General features: G+C 49.1%; 3 protein-coding genes across 4 annotated transcripts in view; all 3 read right to left on the bottom strand.

The window, feature by feature from the left end:
• The window catches only part of PTK2B (protein tyrosine kinase 2 beta), a 140932-nt gene that overhangs the window by 78396 nt on the left and 46166 nt on the right, over positions 1–16370 (bottom strand). The window lies entirely within an intron of this gene.
• LOC125689827 (sterile alpha motif domain-containing protein 12-like) lies at positions 2111–3917 on the bottom strand. Its single transcript, XM_048937504.1, has 3 exons — positions 3804–3917; positions 2792–2880; positions 2111–2602 (listed from the first exon to the last, which is right to left on the bottom strand). Exons 2-3 carry the CDS (start codon positions 2849–2851, stop codon positions 2294–2296), a joined length of 369 nt encoding a protein of 122 aa, XP_048793461.1. The 5' UTR covers positions 2852–2880; positions 3804–3917; the 3' UTR covers positions 2111–2293.
• On the bottom strand, positions 4298–16222 carry HADHB (hydroxyacyl-CoA dehydrogenase trifunctional multienzyme complex subunit beta). Of its 2 annotated transcripts, none has more exons than XM_048937409.1 (16): positions 16101–16222; positions 14871–14945; positions 14476–14517; positions 12989–13088; positions 12377–12421; positions 11417–11516; positions 10236–10323; positions 9509–9696; positions 8372–8552; positions 7430–7551; positions 6548–6627; positions 6415–6462; positions 6160–6247; positions 5958–6032; positions 5007–5171; positions 4298–4889 (listed from the first exon to the last, which is right to left on the bottom strand). In XM_048937409.1, the coding sequence occupies exons 2-16, from the start codon at positions 14935–14937 to the stop codon at positions 4854–4856; spliced, it is 1425 nt and encodes a 474-aa protein (XP_048793366.1). In that variant the 5' UTR covers positions 14938–14945; positions 16101–16222; the 3' UTR covers positions 4298–4853. The 2 variants fall into 2 exon arrangements, with proteins under 2 accessions (XP_048793366.1, XP_048793367.1); XM_048937410.1 differs by having other exon boundaries at positions 14871–15019; positions 16101–16160.

Genomic DNA, 16370 nt, shown 5'->3' on the forward strand with positions numbered 1-16370 from the left:
TCGCATGGTTAGAGTAGGAAGGCACCTTAAAGCCCACCCAGCCCCAATCCTTGCTATGGGCTGAAACACCTCCCATCAGGTCAGGCTGCCCAAAGCCCCATTCAGCCTGGTCTTGAGCACCTTCAGGGATGAGGCACTCATAGCTTCTGTGAGAAGCCTGTGCCAGGGCCTCAGCACCTTCTGACTAAAGAATTCCTTGGTAATTTCTAAATCTAAATCCCCCCTCACTGTTTAAAACCATTCTATGTTACAGTCCCTGACAAATTGTCCTTTCCAGCTTTCCTATTGGCAACCTTAGGTACTGGAAGGCCACAAAGAAGTCTCCCTGGAGCATTCTCTTTTCTGAACCAAACAAGGTCAACTTTCAACCCATCTTCATAGGAGAGGTGTTCCAGCCTTCTGAGCAACCTTGTGGCCCTCATCACCGAGGAACTGTGGGGCTCCACCCAGACAGCATTCCCCTTTTTTGTAGTCAGACTGTGCCCACTGCCCCAAAATCTACATGCACAGTCCTCCTACCCTGAAACCCTCATTTATTTATTTATTGGAACTGCGAGGCACAGAGTCTCTACCTGGACTTCTGCAAGGCCTTTGGCATGGTCCTACACCATATACTTATATCTAAATTGGAGAGATACGGTGGACTTCTTAGCACATAAGAAACTGGTCAGAAGTGGATGCACGTCCAGGTGGAGGCCTGTGATGAGCAATGAGAGGTTGGTCTTGGAACCAGTACTCGATACGTGATGGGATGGAGTGCACCCTCAACAGGTCTGCTGATGACACCAAGCTGAGCGGTGCAGATACTGCAGAAGGAAGGGATCCCATCCAGAGGAACCTTAATAAACTCAAAAGTTGGGCCTTTGTGAACCTGATGAGTTTCTGCAAAGCAAAGTGCACTTGGGTCAAGGGAATCCCAGATATGTATACAGTCTGAGTGAAGAACTCCTTTAGAGCGGCCCTGCTGAGAAGGACTGAGCAGGACACGGGGCAATGGCCGCAAGTTATATCAGAGGAGGTTCAGGTTGGACATAAGGAAGAACTTCTTCTCTCAGAGAGTAGTCAGGCACTGGAATGGCCTGCCCAGGGAGGTGGTGGAGTCACCGTCCCTGGCAGTGTTCAAGAGGCGTCTGGACGACGTGCTGCATGATATGGTTTAGTGCTAGTGGTGGCAATGGTGATGAGGAGATGGTTGGACTGGATGATCTTATAGGTCGTTTCCAACCTTGTGATTCTTGTGATTCTTAGGGGTCCTGGTTGATCTAAAACTGAACACAAGCCAGCAGTGTGCACTTGCAGCCCTAAAGGCCAATGTTATCCTGGGGCCCATCAGAAGATGGGCTGCCAGCAAGGTGAGGGATTGTCCCTTTCTGCTTTACCCTTGTGAGGCCCATACGGAATATTTCATCCAGGTGTGGAGCCTCTCCATGGAGGAGAAGAAGGGAGGATCACCTCCATCACCCTTCTGTCCATGCTCTGTGCAATGCACCTCTGGGTACCACTGGCCTTCTTGGCCACCAGGGCACACTGCTGGCTCACGGTTAACCTTTGGTCAACTACTAGTCAACTGCTGGTCAACCACTTCAACCAGCATCCCCAGGTCCTTTCCTGCAGAGCTCCTCTCCAGCAGCTCAGCCTTTAACCTCTACTGATGCATGCAGTTATTCCTCCCCTGCTGTACACTCCACACTTGCCTGTGTTGAGTACCATCAGCCTCCTCACAACACAACTCTCAGCCTGTCCAGATCTCGCACGGCCATCCCACCCAAGTCAGCCTTGGGTCGAGACTGCTCTGTCTCATTTCCCTTGGAAAACAGGGGAAAAAAATGGGAAAATAAATAGGGAAATAGGGCAGAAAAAGGGATAGCCCTACACATGCTGCCCAGGAGGTGGCATATCACTCAGGCACGACCATTCAGCAGTTTCACAGACCCAGCCATGTTTATTGAGGCCCACAGCTGTGCTCCATGCCCTACTCATTCTGCCAACCCCAGGTGATATGCAATACTCAACTAAAGGAGGTCCCATGACGTGGGTTGCTGCACCCCGGGCTTGCAGCAAGGTGGATGGGGACAGTCCTCACTGCATTATTGTCACCAGGCTCCCCCGCCCTGCAGGATGCAGGAGTACCCACTGGTGTTACCCAGCAGCCACCTTCTCCTTACACATCCCTACATCACCAGCTGTGTTTGGGATATTTTGGGGACACTGTGGCCTCAGAACTCCCTCCAGCACTGCTGCCACATCATGTGCTTAATTCCATCACATGGCGTCACCTCCCTGCCCGCAGCTTTCACTCTGGGGATGGAGGTGATCTTGGTCCAGCTGTGGGGACATCACCATGGCCCTGTGGATGCTGCTCCCCCCCAACGATGCACAGCAGCTCCTCCAGCTCCTGCTGCAGACGCAGGCCCAACAGCTCCTGCAGCAGCTCCCAGCGTCGGCTGCACGGTGCCACCCCCATGCGTTGCAGTGTCCCCTCCGTCAAGCGCAGCAGGGCTCGCCCAGTGACTGCATGCTCAGCTGCCAGAGGTGCCAGGTCCTCGTGTCGTGCACTCAGCCACGCACACACCTCTGGCACCGTCCATTCTGCTGGGGGCACCTGTGTTAGGAGGAGAGGGGTGAGCTGTGGGTGTCCCTTTGCTACCCAGCCCCATGGGAGTGATAGGGTCAGGGTGGCTCCCCGTGCCGCAATCACCTATCCTGAAACATGGCCCTTCTGCCATCCCCGTGCCAGTGGCTGCATTCATATCCCCCAGCAACCCACTGTGGGGGCTGCAGCTCTGCTCACCTTGTTGGGCAAACATCCTTCCTGCAGCACCTTGGTTCCATCCTGTACCCGGGGCTCCATGGGGGGATCCAGTCAGGCGTAGGGGCTCCCTGCAAACAGCGCTGCGATAACTGCAGTGAACACCGACTCCTTCACCCAGTGCAGACCACCCGATTTGTGCCCCCCCTTGGGCCAAAGCTGGGATGAAGTCCTGGTGCTCGGTGTGAGGGTGCAGATCCCGGAGCACCCAGGAAATGAGATCAGCCCCAGCTCCCCACCCCTTCCACAAACCTGGGGATAATGAGGGGCACCAGCATGCCCCAGTGCTCCCAGCCCAGTCTGGATCCCTCCTCCATCCCCCTCCCCACCACACTTCCCTTCACACCTCTCCCCCGGGTGAGCACAGACCCACAGCACTGAAACCAGGAAAGCAAAAGGAACCTTTGCCCGGGCACTCCCTCTGCAGGCACACCACAGGGCTGCCAGGGGCACGGCTGCTCTGTCATCCCCCCTTCCTCTTTGCCCAGCTGCATCCTCCCCATGCAGCTCAGGGATTGTTGAGACCCCAGCCAGCCCCAAGCGCAGGATTTCCTAGGGTCAGAGGAGCACAGAGCACGGCACCAACCTTACTCGTGAGCAGGTGAGGGAGCACTGCAAAGGCTCCTCCATCTCCTGTCCCCATCAGCTGTAGAAAAGGCCCATCTCTGCCTGCATCATGAGGAAAAGCCCTCAGGTACCCGCAGAGATCAGCGTGGACGCACACAGCAGCCTCACCCCAACACTAGGGAGAGGCAGCGGGCACCAGACCAGGATGAGCCATAGGGATGAGTCACGTCCCAAAGGCTGCAGCCCTGCCCCACCGAGCTTGTAGGAACCAGTCGCTGCCTGCAACAGCCCCCAGGGCTTGCGCTGGGATGGTCGTGCTCGTTCTTCCCCCCCTGCAAAGCAGGACTGCACAGAGTTATGCAATTTGCAGCTGCTGGAAGAAAAATGCCACATGCAGCCAGGTGGGTGCAGAGCTTCTAGCACTTACACGATGCCACAGCCATGGGAACGCCAGGGATTGCAGAGCTGGCATACCACGATCAGCAGGGAAGCACGGAATGGCCAGCAAAACCGAAGAGCTCCGCACGTTCTCACTTCCAACCCCAGCCACGCTGCTCTGCAGCGCTCCCTTCAGTGCAGAGCAGCAGCATTGCACGAGATTTACAGCCAGGAACAGTCGCCACCCACCTGTTATCTCAGGCTGTGCCAGCCCACAGGGGACTTGCAGGATTGGGTTCATTCATACGTGGGACTCAAAGGTTTCTGCAGCTTGTTTTGTCCGAATTTTCAGAACACAGGTTGCAGAGTGCACAAGATACACGAGCAGGGCTGGTTCTGATGATGCACGTGGGTGCTGGAGCTCAGTGTGATTTCTGGGCATGCTAGAGAAAAGCTGTTTCATGCTTCAGAAAGCAAAGACCTCACCACAACCCCCCACAGAAACTCTTCATGCAAACAGACTGGGGAAAAAAAAGCAATCCAAACTTTTTGTTTTTCTGGTTTATTGAGGCTAACATCAGTGACACTCATTTCTCAGAAGGAATTTGCTCATTCCAACGCTGTTCAGACACTGTGCAGTAAAACTCCTCCTTCGAACCACCTCAGGCACTTGAGTCCAAAGCCATTTCTGGGAACAGCAGCACCTTCACTCTCAGCTCAGCCTGCTGACATTCAGCACTTTGTGCATCTCCTCATCCCCAAACTCTCTGTACTCCGTTTTGGAATCATTCTTTTTCTCCAGGAATAAACAAAAAGCCCAAACCACATCTCCATTACTGAAGAATTACAGTTGAGATCAGCGTGGTCACAAGGACACTGGAGACACTAAGAGGTGTATTGACTTTTATTCTCCTGGAAGTGGAATATTTCTTAAGAGTGCACTCATTAGCTGACAATTACCAGCAGAGTAGCTACAAGATATATACAAAGGCCACCAAAAGTCCTTCCCAAGGACTGTATGTACGCTTTCATTAGTGCATTGAAATGGCATTGCCAGGCACAGGATACACGGATACTCCTTCAGCAGTCCCTCATCCCACTACTGAGGGTAGAGCTCCACCAACATTGCATGCCCCTAGAAACAGAGGAAAAGAGAAGTCAGGGAAAGCACTGATGGTAACAGAGCAGCCGTCCACATGTAACCACAAGCCTTGCTCTGAGGGCGCAGCAAAAGACAGCGCAGCACCATTACCTGCCCTCCTGCAGCGCAGGCAGCGATCAGGCCGTACTGCCCTCCCTCCTTTCTCAACCTGTGGGCAGCAGTAATCGCCAGGCGGCAGCCAGTGGCACCGAACGGATGTCCCAGAGACAGGGAACCACCCCAGGTGTTGAACTTCTCCAAGGGAGGGGCTCCAACCTGCAACAACACACACAGTGACACACACGTGAAGAGACAGCCTGCCCTCACCACAACAGTGCAGCACGTGGGCTCACCAAGTGTTTCTTAGCGTGCACGAGTGCTTGGTGACAGCACAAAGCTGTGCCAAAGGGTTTTACTGCTTCACTGCAGCCTGTGCTGTTTGAAGGCAACCGGAAGCACTGACCTCATCCACTGCCTTCATTGCCAACTGTCACTACAGTGTGTCTGGGTTTCCACCTCTTGCTGTCATGGGGAATGCCACCACTCCCACAGAAGCTGTTCAGATTGGGATTTGCAAACCCAGAGTTCATGACACAAAGGTTCTGGGAAGACCTCACTGCAGCCTTCCAATACTTGAAGGGAGTGTGTAAACAGGAGGGGGAACGGCTGTTTGTGAGGGTGGATGGTGATAGGACAAGGGGGAATGGTTTTAAACTGAGACAGGGGAGGGTTAGTTAGACCTTAGGAGGAAGTTTTTCCCCCAGAGGGTGGTGAGGCACTGGCACAGGTTGCCCAAGGAGGCTGTGGATGCCCCATCCCTGCAGGCATTCAAGGCCAGGCTGGATGTGGCTCTGGGCAGCCTGGGCTGCTGGTTGGTGACCTGCACACAGCAGGGGGTTGGAACTGGATGAGCACCGTGGGCCTTTGCAACCCAGGTCATTCTATGATTCCATGATTCTATGACTTCTCCCCATGAAGCATGACAGAAGCACTAGCCACAGTGTGGAATCCAATCATTTTGAGTAGAAACTAAAGATAAAAACATCCTGGCAGAGTCCTTACCTTTGACTTCCTTCCCATGTAGTTTTGTGCAAACCAGTCTGAATCCATAGCTTTCATGTTAGCCAGTATCTGCCCCTGAAAGGGAGAGAACAGGCATTAAGGAAAGCCTGCAGATAGTTCTAACAAACCCAAGATATCCTGAGATTACCCACAGCCACAAAACATTTTACAGTTGGAGCCTCAGTATTCCAGAATCACTTACAGCAAAAGCTTCATGGAATTCAAACACATCGATATCAGCCATGGTCAGACCAGCCTTCTCCAACACCTTGGGAGTAGCATATGTTGGACTGATGAAGAAGAGGTAAGAAACAGGAGTCATGTATGTTTCTTCCCATGATTAATCCCATTTCTCCAAGCCAGCTAACATTCCTTCTCCCCAGGATGCACAGTACAGCATTTGTGCTGGTGTGCTAGTATGAGCTGTTAGGAGATGCTCTTCATCATCGCCACCTACCCCAGCAGCAGTTGGTCCTTTGGATCCTGGGACACATAGACAAAATCCCTGCACAAAACAAATGCGATGAGTAACAGAAAGAGGAGAAGGGAGCAAAAGCAGGCCTCAAACCCCATTCAGTCCCCTTGTTTACCTTAGGTAGGCCTTGGGTTTGTATCCTAGTGCCAAAGCCTTCTCTTCAGACATGAGCAGCATCGCTGAGGCACCGTCTGTCTACAAGAGGCACACAAACCCATAAGGTCACTGCCCAAGGGCAAGCACACAGCACACACAGCGAGCCTGACAGCCCCCCTGAGGGGTGCCCACATGGAACCAGGGCTTCCAGGCTCTGCCAGAGCACCCCAACATCTCTGGAGCTGGTTTTGCTGGTTTGCACTGCCTGAGTCCTATGAAACTTCAGGAACTGGGTGTCAGATAAATCCCACCTAATTTAAAGAACTACTTTGGACTTCAGCATGGCTGACAGTTGGATTTGATGTTTTCTTGAAGGTGTTTGCCAACCAAAGTGATTTTATGATTCTATGAAAAGAGCTTTCTTAAAAAGTGTTAGAAAATTTGGCCCAAGGAGGCTGTGGACGCCCCATCCCTGCAGGCATTCAAGGCCAGGCTGGATGTGGCTCTGGGCAGCCTGGGCTGCTGGTTGGTGACCTGCACACAGCAGGGGTTGGAACTGGATGAGCATTGTGCTCCTTTGCAACCCAGGCCATTCTATGATTCTATGAAAATCAGGAGTTATGCAGAAGAGCATCACCAGATACGTGTTATAGAAATCTCTTCTTTTGCTCTGTGGAAGGTAAAGCCTTCAAGTGACAAGTTTAGTCTAAAAAGCTGTTAACTTCCAGACCCACAGTGCAATCAGTCCCATCAGGGACAGAACTTCTATGTACGCCTCTGAACAATCAACTCTGTGCTTTTCCAGAGATGGCTACAGCAAAGCAAAGAGGTAAAACCAGACAGCATTTCAGGGTTTAGTTCTTGACTGCCACTTTCCCCTGCTGGCTCACACAGGTCTTACCAGAAAGGATGAGTTGGCAGCTGTGACAGTTCCATAGGGCTTGACAAAAGCTGGCTTCAGTTTGCTCATCTGCTCCAGGGAGGATGGACGGATCCCATTGTCTTTGGTAACTGTGTCTTTGCCTGGGGATGGTTTTTAAGAAAAAAATATAAGCAACATATATGAACATCAGGCTGCCCAGAGCCACATCCAGCCCAGAGAGCCACATAAGCATTTGTGACAATACTGACTGCTTAAACACACCAGCTAACAAGAACCAATTTTAGATTGTAGGTACCTGCAGATCTGCAGACGTAAGGCCTCGTTAGGAAATTAACCCCACAATAAAAGTGGCCCCCACAAAAGTTTCACACCTCAGCAATGCCTGTAAGGTCTGGTGAACTGGATGCTACCTAGCTGGAACTAGGTGAACTTTGAGGTCCCTTCCAACCCAAGCCTAATTCTAATTCTATTCTATGAAACCAGGTGTTCAAGTTTCAGGCCTTCCTGACCAAACCCTGATTCATCAGCCCATGATTTTATTAGGCCATTTGTTATTATCTTGGAATGTAGTGTTTGGTTCTGATTTTCCTTGCTCAGTCATCACGTTGGAAGGGATGCAAAGTAGGTACTACAAAATCTAGACATGTGAAGATAAATTCACGTGTTTAGATATGTGTGTTTGAACACGTGCTCCTATGTCAATAGGTTTCCACCAAGCAACAGAGGGCATATCACAGAATGACAGAATGGCCTGGGCTGAAAAGGACCACAATGCTCATCTAGTTTCAACCCTCCTGCTGTGTGTGCAGGGTCGCCAACCAGCAGACCAGGCTGCCAGAGAGTTAAAATACCAAGCCTACACTGAATGTGAAGAATCCAACCTCAGGGCTTCATCTCCTCTTCTAAACAAAGTATTTCTTTACCAAACTCAGTGCATGGCAGCAATCTGTGCACTTTCACCTGGCACTTTGAAGGGCACCACGTCAAGGAGCAAGCCTTCTTCCTGGGCTTTCTTGGCCAGTGTGTGTGAACGGAGGGCATACTCATCCTGCTCCATACGGGAGATGGCAAAGGCAGCAGCCAAGCGGTCAGCAGAGTGCCCCATGGTCTCACTGGTGGAGAACTCTGCCACAGCTGGTAGCTACAAAGCAAGACAGATCAAGTCAGCACACAGCACAGCCACCCCTACAGTGGTTACAGGCAGTTTATGAAACATGCACGAACAAGGGCTCCCTTTTTTGGGACAGGTTTCAACTCCAGACGCTCCCACGAGCAAAATCAGACATGTGGGGTGAGTTCAGCTCAGCTTTTGCTCTTCCAAAAGCACACAAGAAATCCCTGCGTGGATTTAAGCCCACGGTTTTCATTTTGGACTTGGGATCTCATCACTGCTACACTGTGCTTCCCTGCAGTCCAACCACAGGTGGCCAGCAGCAGGGATGCATACAGTTTTCTTGTGACAAACTCAGAGGTGGTGGGAGGAACTTCTTGTCTCTAACATGCCTTCATTCACCTTGTTCAGAGAGCTTCCAGAGTGGCTCCTGCCATTAACCAGCAGGCTACTAATTCCCATGAGGGAAGCTGAATAAATCCAGCAGGATTTGGCTGGGAACAGCAAGCATAACACATATTGCATCAATCAAACAATAAGCATATTAATATAGCAAGGATTTCCCTTTTCTGTGCACGTCACTTGTTCTTATTTAGGAAATAAGAACTCCTCTGATGCTTTACAACCATTTTATAATCTTTGCATTGATGGAATAAAGCTTCCATTTTGTAGCTTCCAGCACACAGCTCGGTTAGGAGCTGCAGAAAGAGGAGAAGGTCCAAAATGTTGAAATAAGCTGGGTTACTGAAGACCAACAAGTAAGGAGACAAGGTAAAAACAGTGCAGGGTCATGAGAGCTATAAGCTGCACTAATCAACTTAGTTTTAACTCAAACCACAGTACAGAGAGCTGATAAGGGAGACTGAAAGGCAATCACCTGAGCCCTTGTTATTTAGGCTCTCCAGTGAAGCTAAAAACCTATCTGAGCAACTTTGATTTACACCTCCCTGTAAAATAGTTTGATTTCAGGATCCTGAAAACATTACCTCAGGAGCAAAGTAGTCAGGGCGAATTTTGGAAATCAGGGCAAGCTTTTGGCCTATGGTCTTGGCTCGGTTCAGGGTGAGCATAGTCTTCCTCATCTTCCTGCTGTGACGAATGGGAACATCTGACATGAGCTCCACACCTCCTGCTACAATGACATCACACTGCCCAGCTGCAATCAGACCTATGCCTGCAAGACAAGAGGGTCCATGAGAGCTGCAGGAGAAGCAATGCTTACCCATCACTGCCAACACCACTACATTTTATTTCCTTCTCCAGCCACTGGTTTCAGCCATGTTATACAGCACGTGCTTAATGAAACGATGGGATAAACATACTTTGCTTCCAATTCTGTGCCCCACACAGCAGCTGGAAGAAGAGTGTCCCCAGTAAATCAAGATACTAATTCAATCTTTGTTCTCCATTCTGCCCAGGCTGACAGCAAGCTGAAGGGCAGCAACTTCCTCATCAAGATTCTGTCTTTTCCTCCCAGGCAAACAAGGATGCTGAGCAGACACCATGGCTGAATATAAACAGTGTCAAGCTGCTGGCAGGCCTACTGCAGAATACTCAGTCTGTGTTGCACTTTGCTGGCTCAAAATCTTTCCTTCCACTCCAGGATTTCTTTAGATCCTCAGTTACAGTCACTAAGCAGCATAAGCCAGACGAGGGATGGAGGAATTGCTAAGCTCAGTTGCAAAGCACAGCTTGTTCCTCCAGCCAACATACCTGTGGTCATAGCCTGGTTTGAAGAAATGCAAGCCATGGTGACTGTATGGGCTGGAGTTTTGTCAGAGAAGCCAGCTCCCAAAGCAGCCTATGAGCAACAAGGAATGACTGTTAAAACGTAGGCATTTTGCTCAACAGGGATGGAGCTGCCCAGTAACACACCTTTGCAGACTAAGCAGACAAGTACATCGAGTTTCTACTCAGCCAATTACTGCAGCAGCACTTCCCACCCCTCCCTGGGAACAGGAGAAGGCAGCTGCCCACCTCTCAGGGCTCTCAAGCCACGTAGACAACCCCCAGGAACAACCTATCCACACCACTCACCATTTCAAAGGAGCTTTCAAATACACAGCATCGTCCTTTATTCACATTATTTGCAAACGTGGCACGTGAAAAGAGTTATTTAGAACCCTCAGTACAAGGCACCGAGTTGCTTTAAACAGAACAGAAAACATTTCCTGCAGTTGGGAAAGCTGTGTCTCATCTGACCCAACCTCCTAGCACAGAATTGCTCACACCGTGCCCTTCCCTAGTTGAGACGTGGCCAACTAGTTTAAAGTTCAGCAGTTGCTCCAAGTTAAAATTAACCCACAGCCCCATCTGACTGGCAGGTGACCAAAGCAAGTCTTTGCATATACAAGGATAAAACTGCTGGTGGAACCCAGAGCCTCACAATCTCCTCAGTGTTTCCAGCACGTGTTATGTAATGCCTTAGTCTGCTTGCAGAGAATAACAGAAAATCATGTGCCACCTCCATAACGTTCCTTCAGTGGATCAATTTCTTTCTGTGTCCAACATGCAAACTGTGTTTTTTGCTTGCCAGAAAAAGAGCAACTAAGCTGCTCCATTTCAATTCATTTAAATGCTGCATCTGATCAGCCAACTGAAACAAATACAGAGCAATCTATCACAGCACGCTCTGCTCCTCTCAAGCACTTCTGACAAGCCAGTAATTGAGTCCAACTGGTCACTTCAGGGAAGAATCAAGCAGAGGCTTCACGGCCTCAAAATGCATTTGTTCTACAGCAGATTTCCACGCAGTCAATTACTGGATAAGACAATACTGCACAAATATCCTATACTCCCAAACACACTGTACCAGAATTTTTTGTAGGGGCTTTATCATCTTCTTACCAGCTGCTGAAATCTGACTTAAAGGAGATGAGCTGCACATCACCCACCTCTCTGGCAACATTGCTTGTTTTCACTTCCTGGATAACTGTGCCATACACAATGTAATCAACAACATCCCTCGGGACACTGGTCCTGTTCAGCAACCCCCTAAGGAGAAGAGAGAAACAAGTAGAATTTGCAGCACGTGAGCAATGACCTTGCTTCTACCATCAAGCTTCCACCCTCCAATAATTTGCCCAGAGAACCAGGCATCAGTGGAGCTACACCTGCTGCCCAAATCTGCAAGAAATCTTGCTTGTATGTGTACTTAATGACAAGTGCAATTGAGTACAGACTGCAAAAAAATCATAGCAATAACACTACTATAAATAGTCATAGGATGACCTGGGTTGCAAGGGACCACAGTGCTCATCCAGTTCCAACCCCTGCTGTGTGCAGGTCACCAACCAGCAGCCCAGGCTGCCCAGAGCCACATCCAGCCTGGCCTTGAATGCCTGCAGGGATGGGGCATCCACAGCCTCCTTGGGCAACCTGTTCCAGTGCCTCACTGCCCTCTGGGGGAAAAACTTCCTCCTCATATCCAACCTAAACCTCCCCTGTCTCAGTTTATAACCATTCCTCCTTGTCCTATCACTGTCCACCCTCATAAACAGCCGTTAAATGATGACACAACTTCACAAAACCAGTTCCTATTTCCCTCCAGAAATGGTTGTTAGCACATTCCCCAGTTTGAGTCTTCCAACATCCAAATTAAAGGAAGAATGCCTTAGAGATAACAAGGCCAATTACTTTTGGTGTAGGAACGTGTAAAGCTCCCATAAAGAGACACAGAAAACCAGCAGTTCTATTTTCACAGTTCATCAGGAAAACATCCTGCATAATTTGTCCAAACATTGTGGCAAATGCACCAACACAGGAAATCCCACAGCAGGCAGTGGTTAGTGGGAATCAAACATAGTTGAAGGCACTACAAGCCACCAGATGCAAAGGAAATTCAGATTACTTACTGCAGTGCTGCTCGGGCTAAGTCATGGGGCATAAGATCTGCATAGCTAGAAGTGAAAAAAAGAAAGGCAAAAATTTAAGTGACAGAAAGCCATAGAAAATGACTTCATGCAAACACTGTGAGCACACAGGAGCTGTGCAGAACAGGTGACCTGAAATGCTCCAGGGTGTTCACGAAACATTTCACACCACCAGTCATGAAAACTGTGGATAGGCCAGCACAGAATCACTATGCTACATGCACTGAAAAGCAGAACAAAATACCCACAGCCACAGATAGGTCTGCTCCTAAGTTTAACTGTGAATTTGAGGAGTCTAGAGCAGATTCTCTATGCCTGCTGGTTTTGAGAAATGCTTTGCCTTGTCTGCTACACATGCATCACCAAAGGTTTCCTCTGGATGTGCAACACTGACTCTCATTCTCTGCAGAATTCGTAGCCCTGGGCAATCTTCAAATCACACTTTTCAGAAAGGAAGATGGAATAGCTGCCAGCAATCTAACTTATCCCCAGTTCAGCACTTGCAGGCATTAAAGAAATAATGACATGAAGATGAACAAGCAAGCCCATTCTTTTCAGTTCCAATGAAGTGAGTGTTTCTTATGTTACACTTACGAGGTGCCAGACTGCAAGAACGGAATACGGACTCCCTCCACCACAACAATATTCTTCACCCCACTTTTGGCTAAGGTCTTCTTACTCTTAGGCTGAACAGCTGAAAGGGAAGCATGCTTAACTATTAACAAGCAAACTTAGAGCTGTTAAAACTAAGAGAAAACTGGAGAAAATAGTTCTCTTTTGGTGCATAAGTCAAAAGCATTGCAGGAAGAACACCCATGTTGTAATCCTGTCTCTGGTGAATGAGGTGATCTGTAAAAATGGTTTGACAACTCAGCATTTCCCCCATCAGCACAGAGATTCATAGATAGCTGTGCTGAGGGAACTGCTGAGAATAAATGCATGCAACTCCCAGTCTCCATTAACACTGGTCAGAGCAGTGCAGAAACAAATACATCTAAAAATGGTGCACAGCTTACAGTACAAATGAAGCAGAGCAAATGGAAAGCCTTGCAGCCAGAGTCAGACCTCACCTCAGAGTCAGTCTCTCAGTAAGCAGCAGCAGACAACAACCCACCTTTCAAAGTAGTTACTTATACACCTGCTCTTACTGCACAGAGACAACTCATGATAAATCAACATTCAAGAAACTAACTTGCACTTCCATAGCAAAGCAGGAGGAAAGAGTGCAGACAGTTGCTGCAGGTAACTTGTCACTTGAAAGTATCCCATTATTTCAGGATGAAGATGAAGTAGTGCCACAATGCAGCACCATTCCACAGGCCACTGTCAGAGCTCTTTTGGAGTGATAATTGACAGAGTTCAGTGAGAATTTCCTCACCTACTCAGATGTGCAAATCATAATAAGCATATACAGCAGCATGGGGTAATTCCATTTGCAAACCATTAAAGGACAAAACCAGATGAAATCTGGCTAAATAGCATGCTGAGTACACACACGAGGATGAAACTCCAGCACTGTTCATGGTTTTTGTTAAAGGCTCCCTTTGCAAAACTAAGGAGGGAAAAGGAAGCCACCACTTGGTTCTTTTCTCAAATCCAGGCAGCTCAAAACACTTGAGCAAGCACACAATCAATAGTAGAGCCCCACAGCACCCTAACTGCTGAGTGAGAACCACAGCTAATTATCTCTACAACTGTGTGAGACCTGAGTCTCACTGGACGTCAGAGCTAACTCCACAATCTCCTCCCAGTCAAGGACAATTCCCTCTCCTCCAGGGAAAGAGATCTGGTCATATCCAGTTTGTAACTTCCCAGCTTAGCTTCTCAGATTAGACTCTAGAAAATCAGGTGAGGATGTGCTATGAGCTCTGGAACAGGCACAGCTTTTGGGGGTGAGTGGCACTCAGCTGTTTGGAGCATTCCACCATGGTGTTTTGCTTGGACTTTTACTTCTTTGCAACCTTCAAAAGGCACTCCTGATCTACAGCTGTCTGCACTGCATTTCTGAGATGCGTGCCTGGAAAAGGGAAGCACAGCCTTTTAGCACAGACCCAATGGGATCTCTGATGCTTTCACTTTACCTGGAGCTTGTAACTGTGAAGAGCAGCTGAGTGATCGAGCAACTGAAAAACAAAACAAAAAGAAGGAGAAGGATCAGTCGAATCTTAAGAGTCAAAAACATTTCTGGTTTCTGTAAGAAACATTAAAATGTTGTCACAGTGAGACACCTGCACCTAAATATCACTAGGATAGTCTTTGTTACTCTGTTCATAAAAATGACAGCCCATATTATCAGTTAGCACAAAAGTCTTCCCATACGTGGGAAGGAGAAATGCATCAACAATGGAATTAGTTCTTTAAGAAACAGATGACAATGAGGAAAAATTCAGCTACAAGCATCCACTCAAAGGCTAACACTTAAAAAGAGTGTTACAACCCAACAATTCAAGGTTTTAATACATGTAAACATACTTACAGACCCTGATGGCCCATGCTGAAGAAGCAGGGAGGTTTCGGATGGTATGGGTCAGCATAGAAGTCATTTTGATATCTAGAGGTGGAGAAAGGCTGCTAATAGTCCACTCTGATCTGTTTGGAATAATCTCAAGGGAAATAATCTGCTTGCTTTGCACAGAGCCAAAGAAAGGGAAGAAACAGAAGCTGATCCAAGAACAGCAGTCACAGTAACTTTCTGTTACACCTCTTGTACAGCATCAAACAGATGAAGCAACTGGCTTGTGACTGAGGCCTTCTGACACCCCTGTAAATAAACACTTATATCCTGGAGGACCAGCTCTGATCTGTCAGCAGCCAGCATTTTTACATTCCTCCCTCAATAACTATTCCACCACTTCCCCCCTGGAATATTGTCCCAGAGCCCAGCCAACGTCACTGCCAGCATGATCCTCCTGATGCACTCTCTCTGGCACAATTTCACACTGCTACCTTTAACTTTAACCCCAATAACTCTCATTGGGTATCCCACAGTAAGCAGAACAATATCCCACACAGCACTAACCTTTAAAGGTCCCTTCCCTTTAAAGGTCCCTTCCAACTCAAGTAATTCTATGACTCCTTCTGACTATAATGGCATGCCACAAGCCAATTTCAGACTCCTCACACAGATAAAGACCCCCAAACCAGACCGCCTCCCTTCTTGATCATCCCTCTCTGCCTCCCCTCTTGCTCCTTTGCATCTCTACCCATATCCCACAGCAGTTCCCACGTACCCAACCCCACACAGCCACCCTCCCCACCACAAAGGCGCAGCCCTCGTGGATTTCACTCTTCTAAAAGCATGACATCATTTATTTTTATTATTATTTTTTTTCCCCCAGAAACCCTCAAGGGCCCCAAAGAGACACCTCAACACACACAGTGACCCAGAACCCACAACACCTGCCCTGCCTGCACAGCAGCCCCTCCACCCCCACATATGCACACAACACACCCCATACACTTTTTCCACACACTTTTTCCACACACTTCTTCCACACCCCTCACACGTTCCCTCCTCACACCCCACACACCTCTAGGCCTCACCCACACACCAACCCCTCAATACCCCCTCACAGCGACCAACAACCCCAATCCTCCACCAAATTCCACACCCCTTAACCCCCACTAGCCCTTATTTCCCCTCATAAATCATTATTTCCTCCCATAAATAACAATTTCCCCTCACGACCCCACAACGCTCTCCCACCTCCGCCTGCGCTCCACCCGCGCCGCCCTCTCACTGCCGCTGCCGCCGCCGCCGCCGGCTGCCCTCAGGAAGGCCCCCTCTCCTCCTTTAGGGATGCCCACGAACTGCCTGACAAAAAATCACAAACACCCCGATTTATCCTCCTCCGCCGCCGCACTGATGTCACCTCTAATTTAGGACAGACAGCCACCGACTCTCCTTGGACAATGTGAAGGAGAGAGCGGGCCAAAACAGGCGGTGTTCGGAGACAGGCAGTGATGTGGACAGCCC

Source organism: Lagopus muta, chromosome 2 (assembly GCF_023343835.1).
Source record: "Lagopus muta isolate bLagMut1 chromosome 2, bLagMut1 primary, whole genome shotgun sequence".
Classification (NCBI taxonomy): domain Eukaryota; kingdom Metazoa; phylum Chordata; class Aves; order Galliformes; family Phasianidae; genus Lagopus; species Lagopus muta.

Coding starts and splice junctions, on each gene's coding strand:
- LOC125689827 (XM_048937504.1), bottom strand. CDS start 2,851: ATGGAGCCCCGGGTACAGGATGGAACCAAGGTGCTGCAGGAAGGATGT. Junction 2,603..2,791: donor AAGGATGTTTGCCCAACAAG/GTGAGCAGAGCT, acceptor CTCCTAACACAG/GTGCCCCCAGCAGAATGGAC.
- HADHB (XM_048937409.1), bottom strand. CDS start 14,937: ATGACTTCTATGCTGACCCATACCATCCGAAACCTCCCTGCTTCTTCA. Junction 12,422..12,988: donor TTCTTGCAGTCTGGCACCTC/GTAAGTGTAACA, acceptor TTTCACTTCTAG/CTATGCAGATCTTATGCCCC. Junction 6,248..6,414: donor AAGGACCAACTGCTGCTGGG/GTAGGTGGCGAT, acceptor CTTCTTCATCAG/TCCAACATATGCTACTCCCA.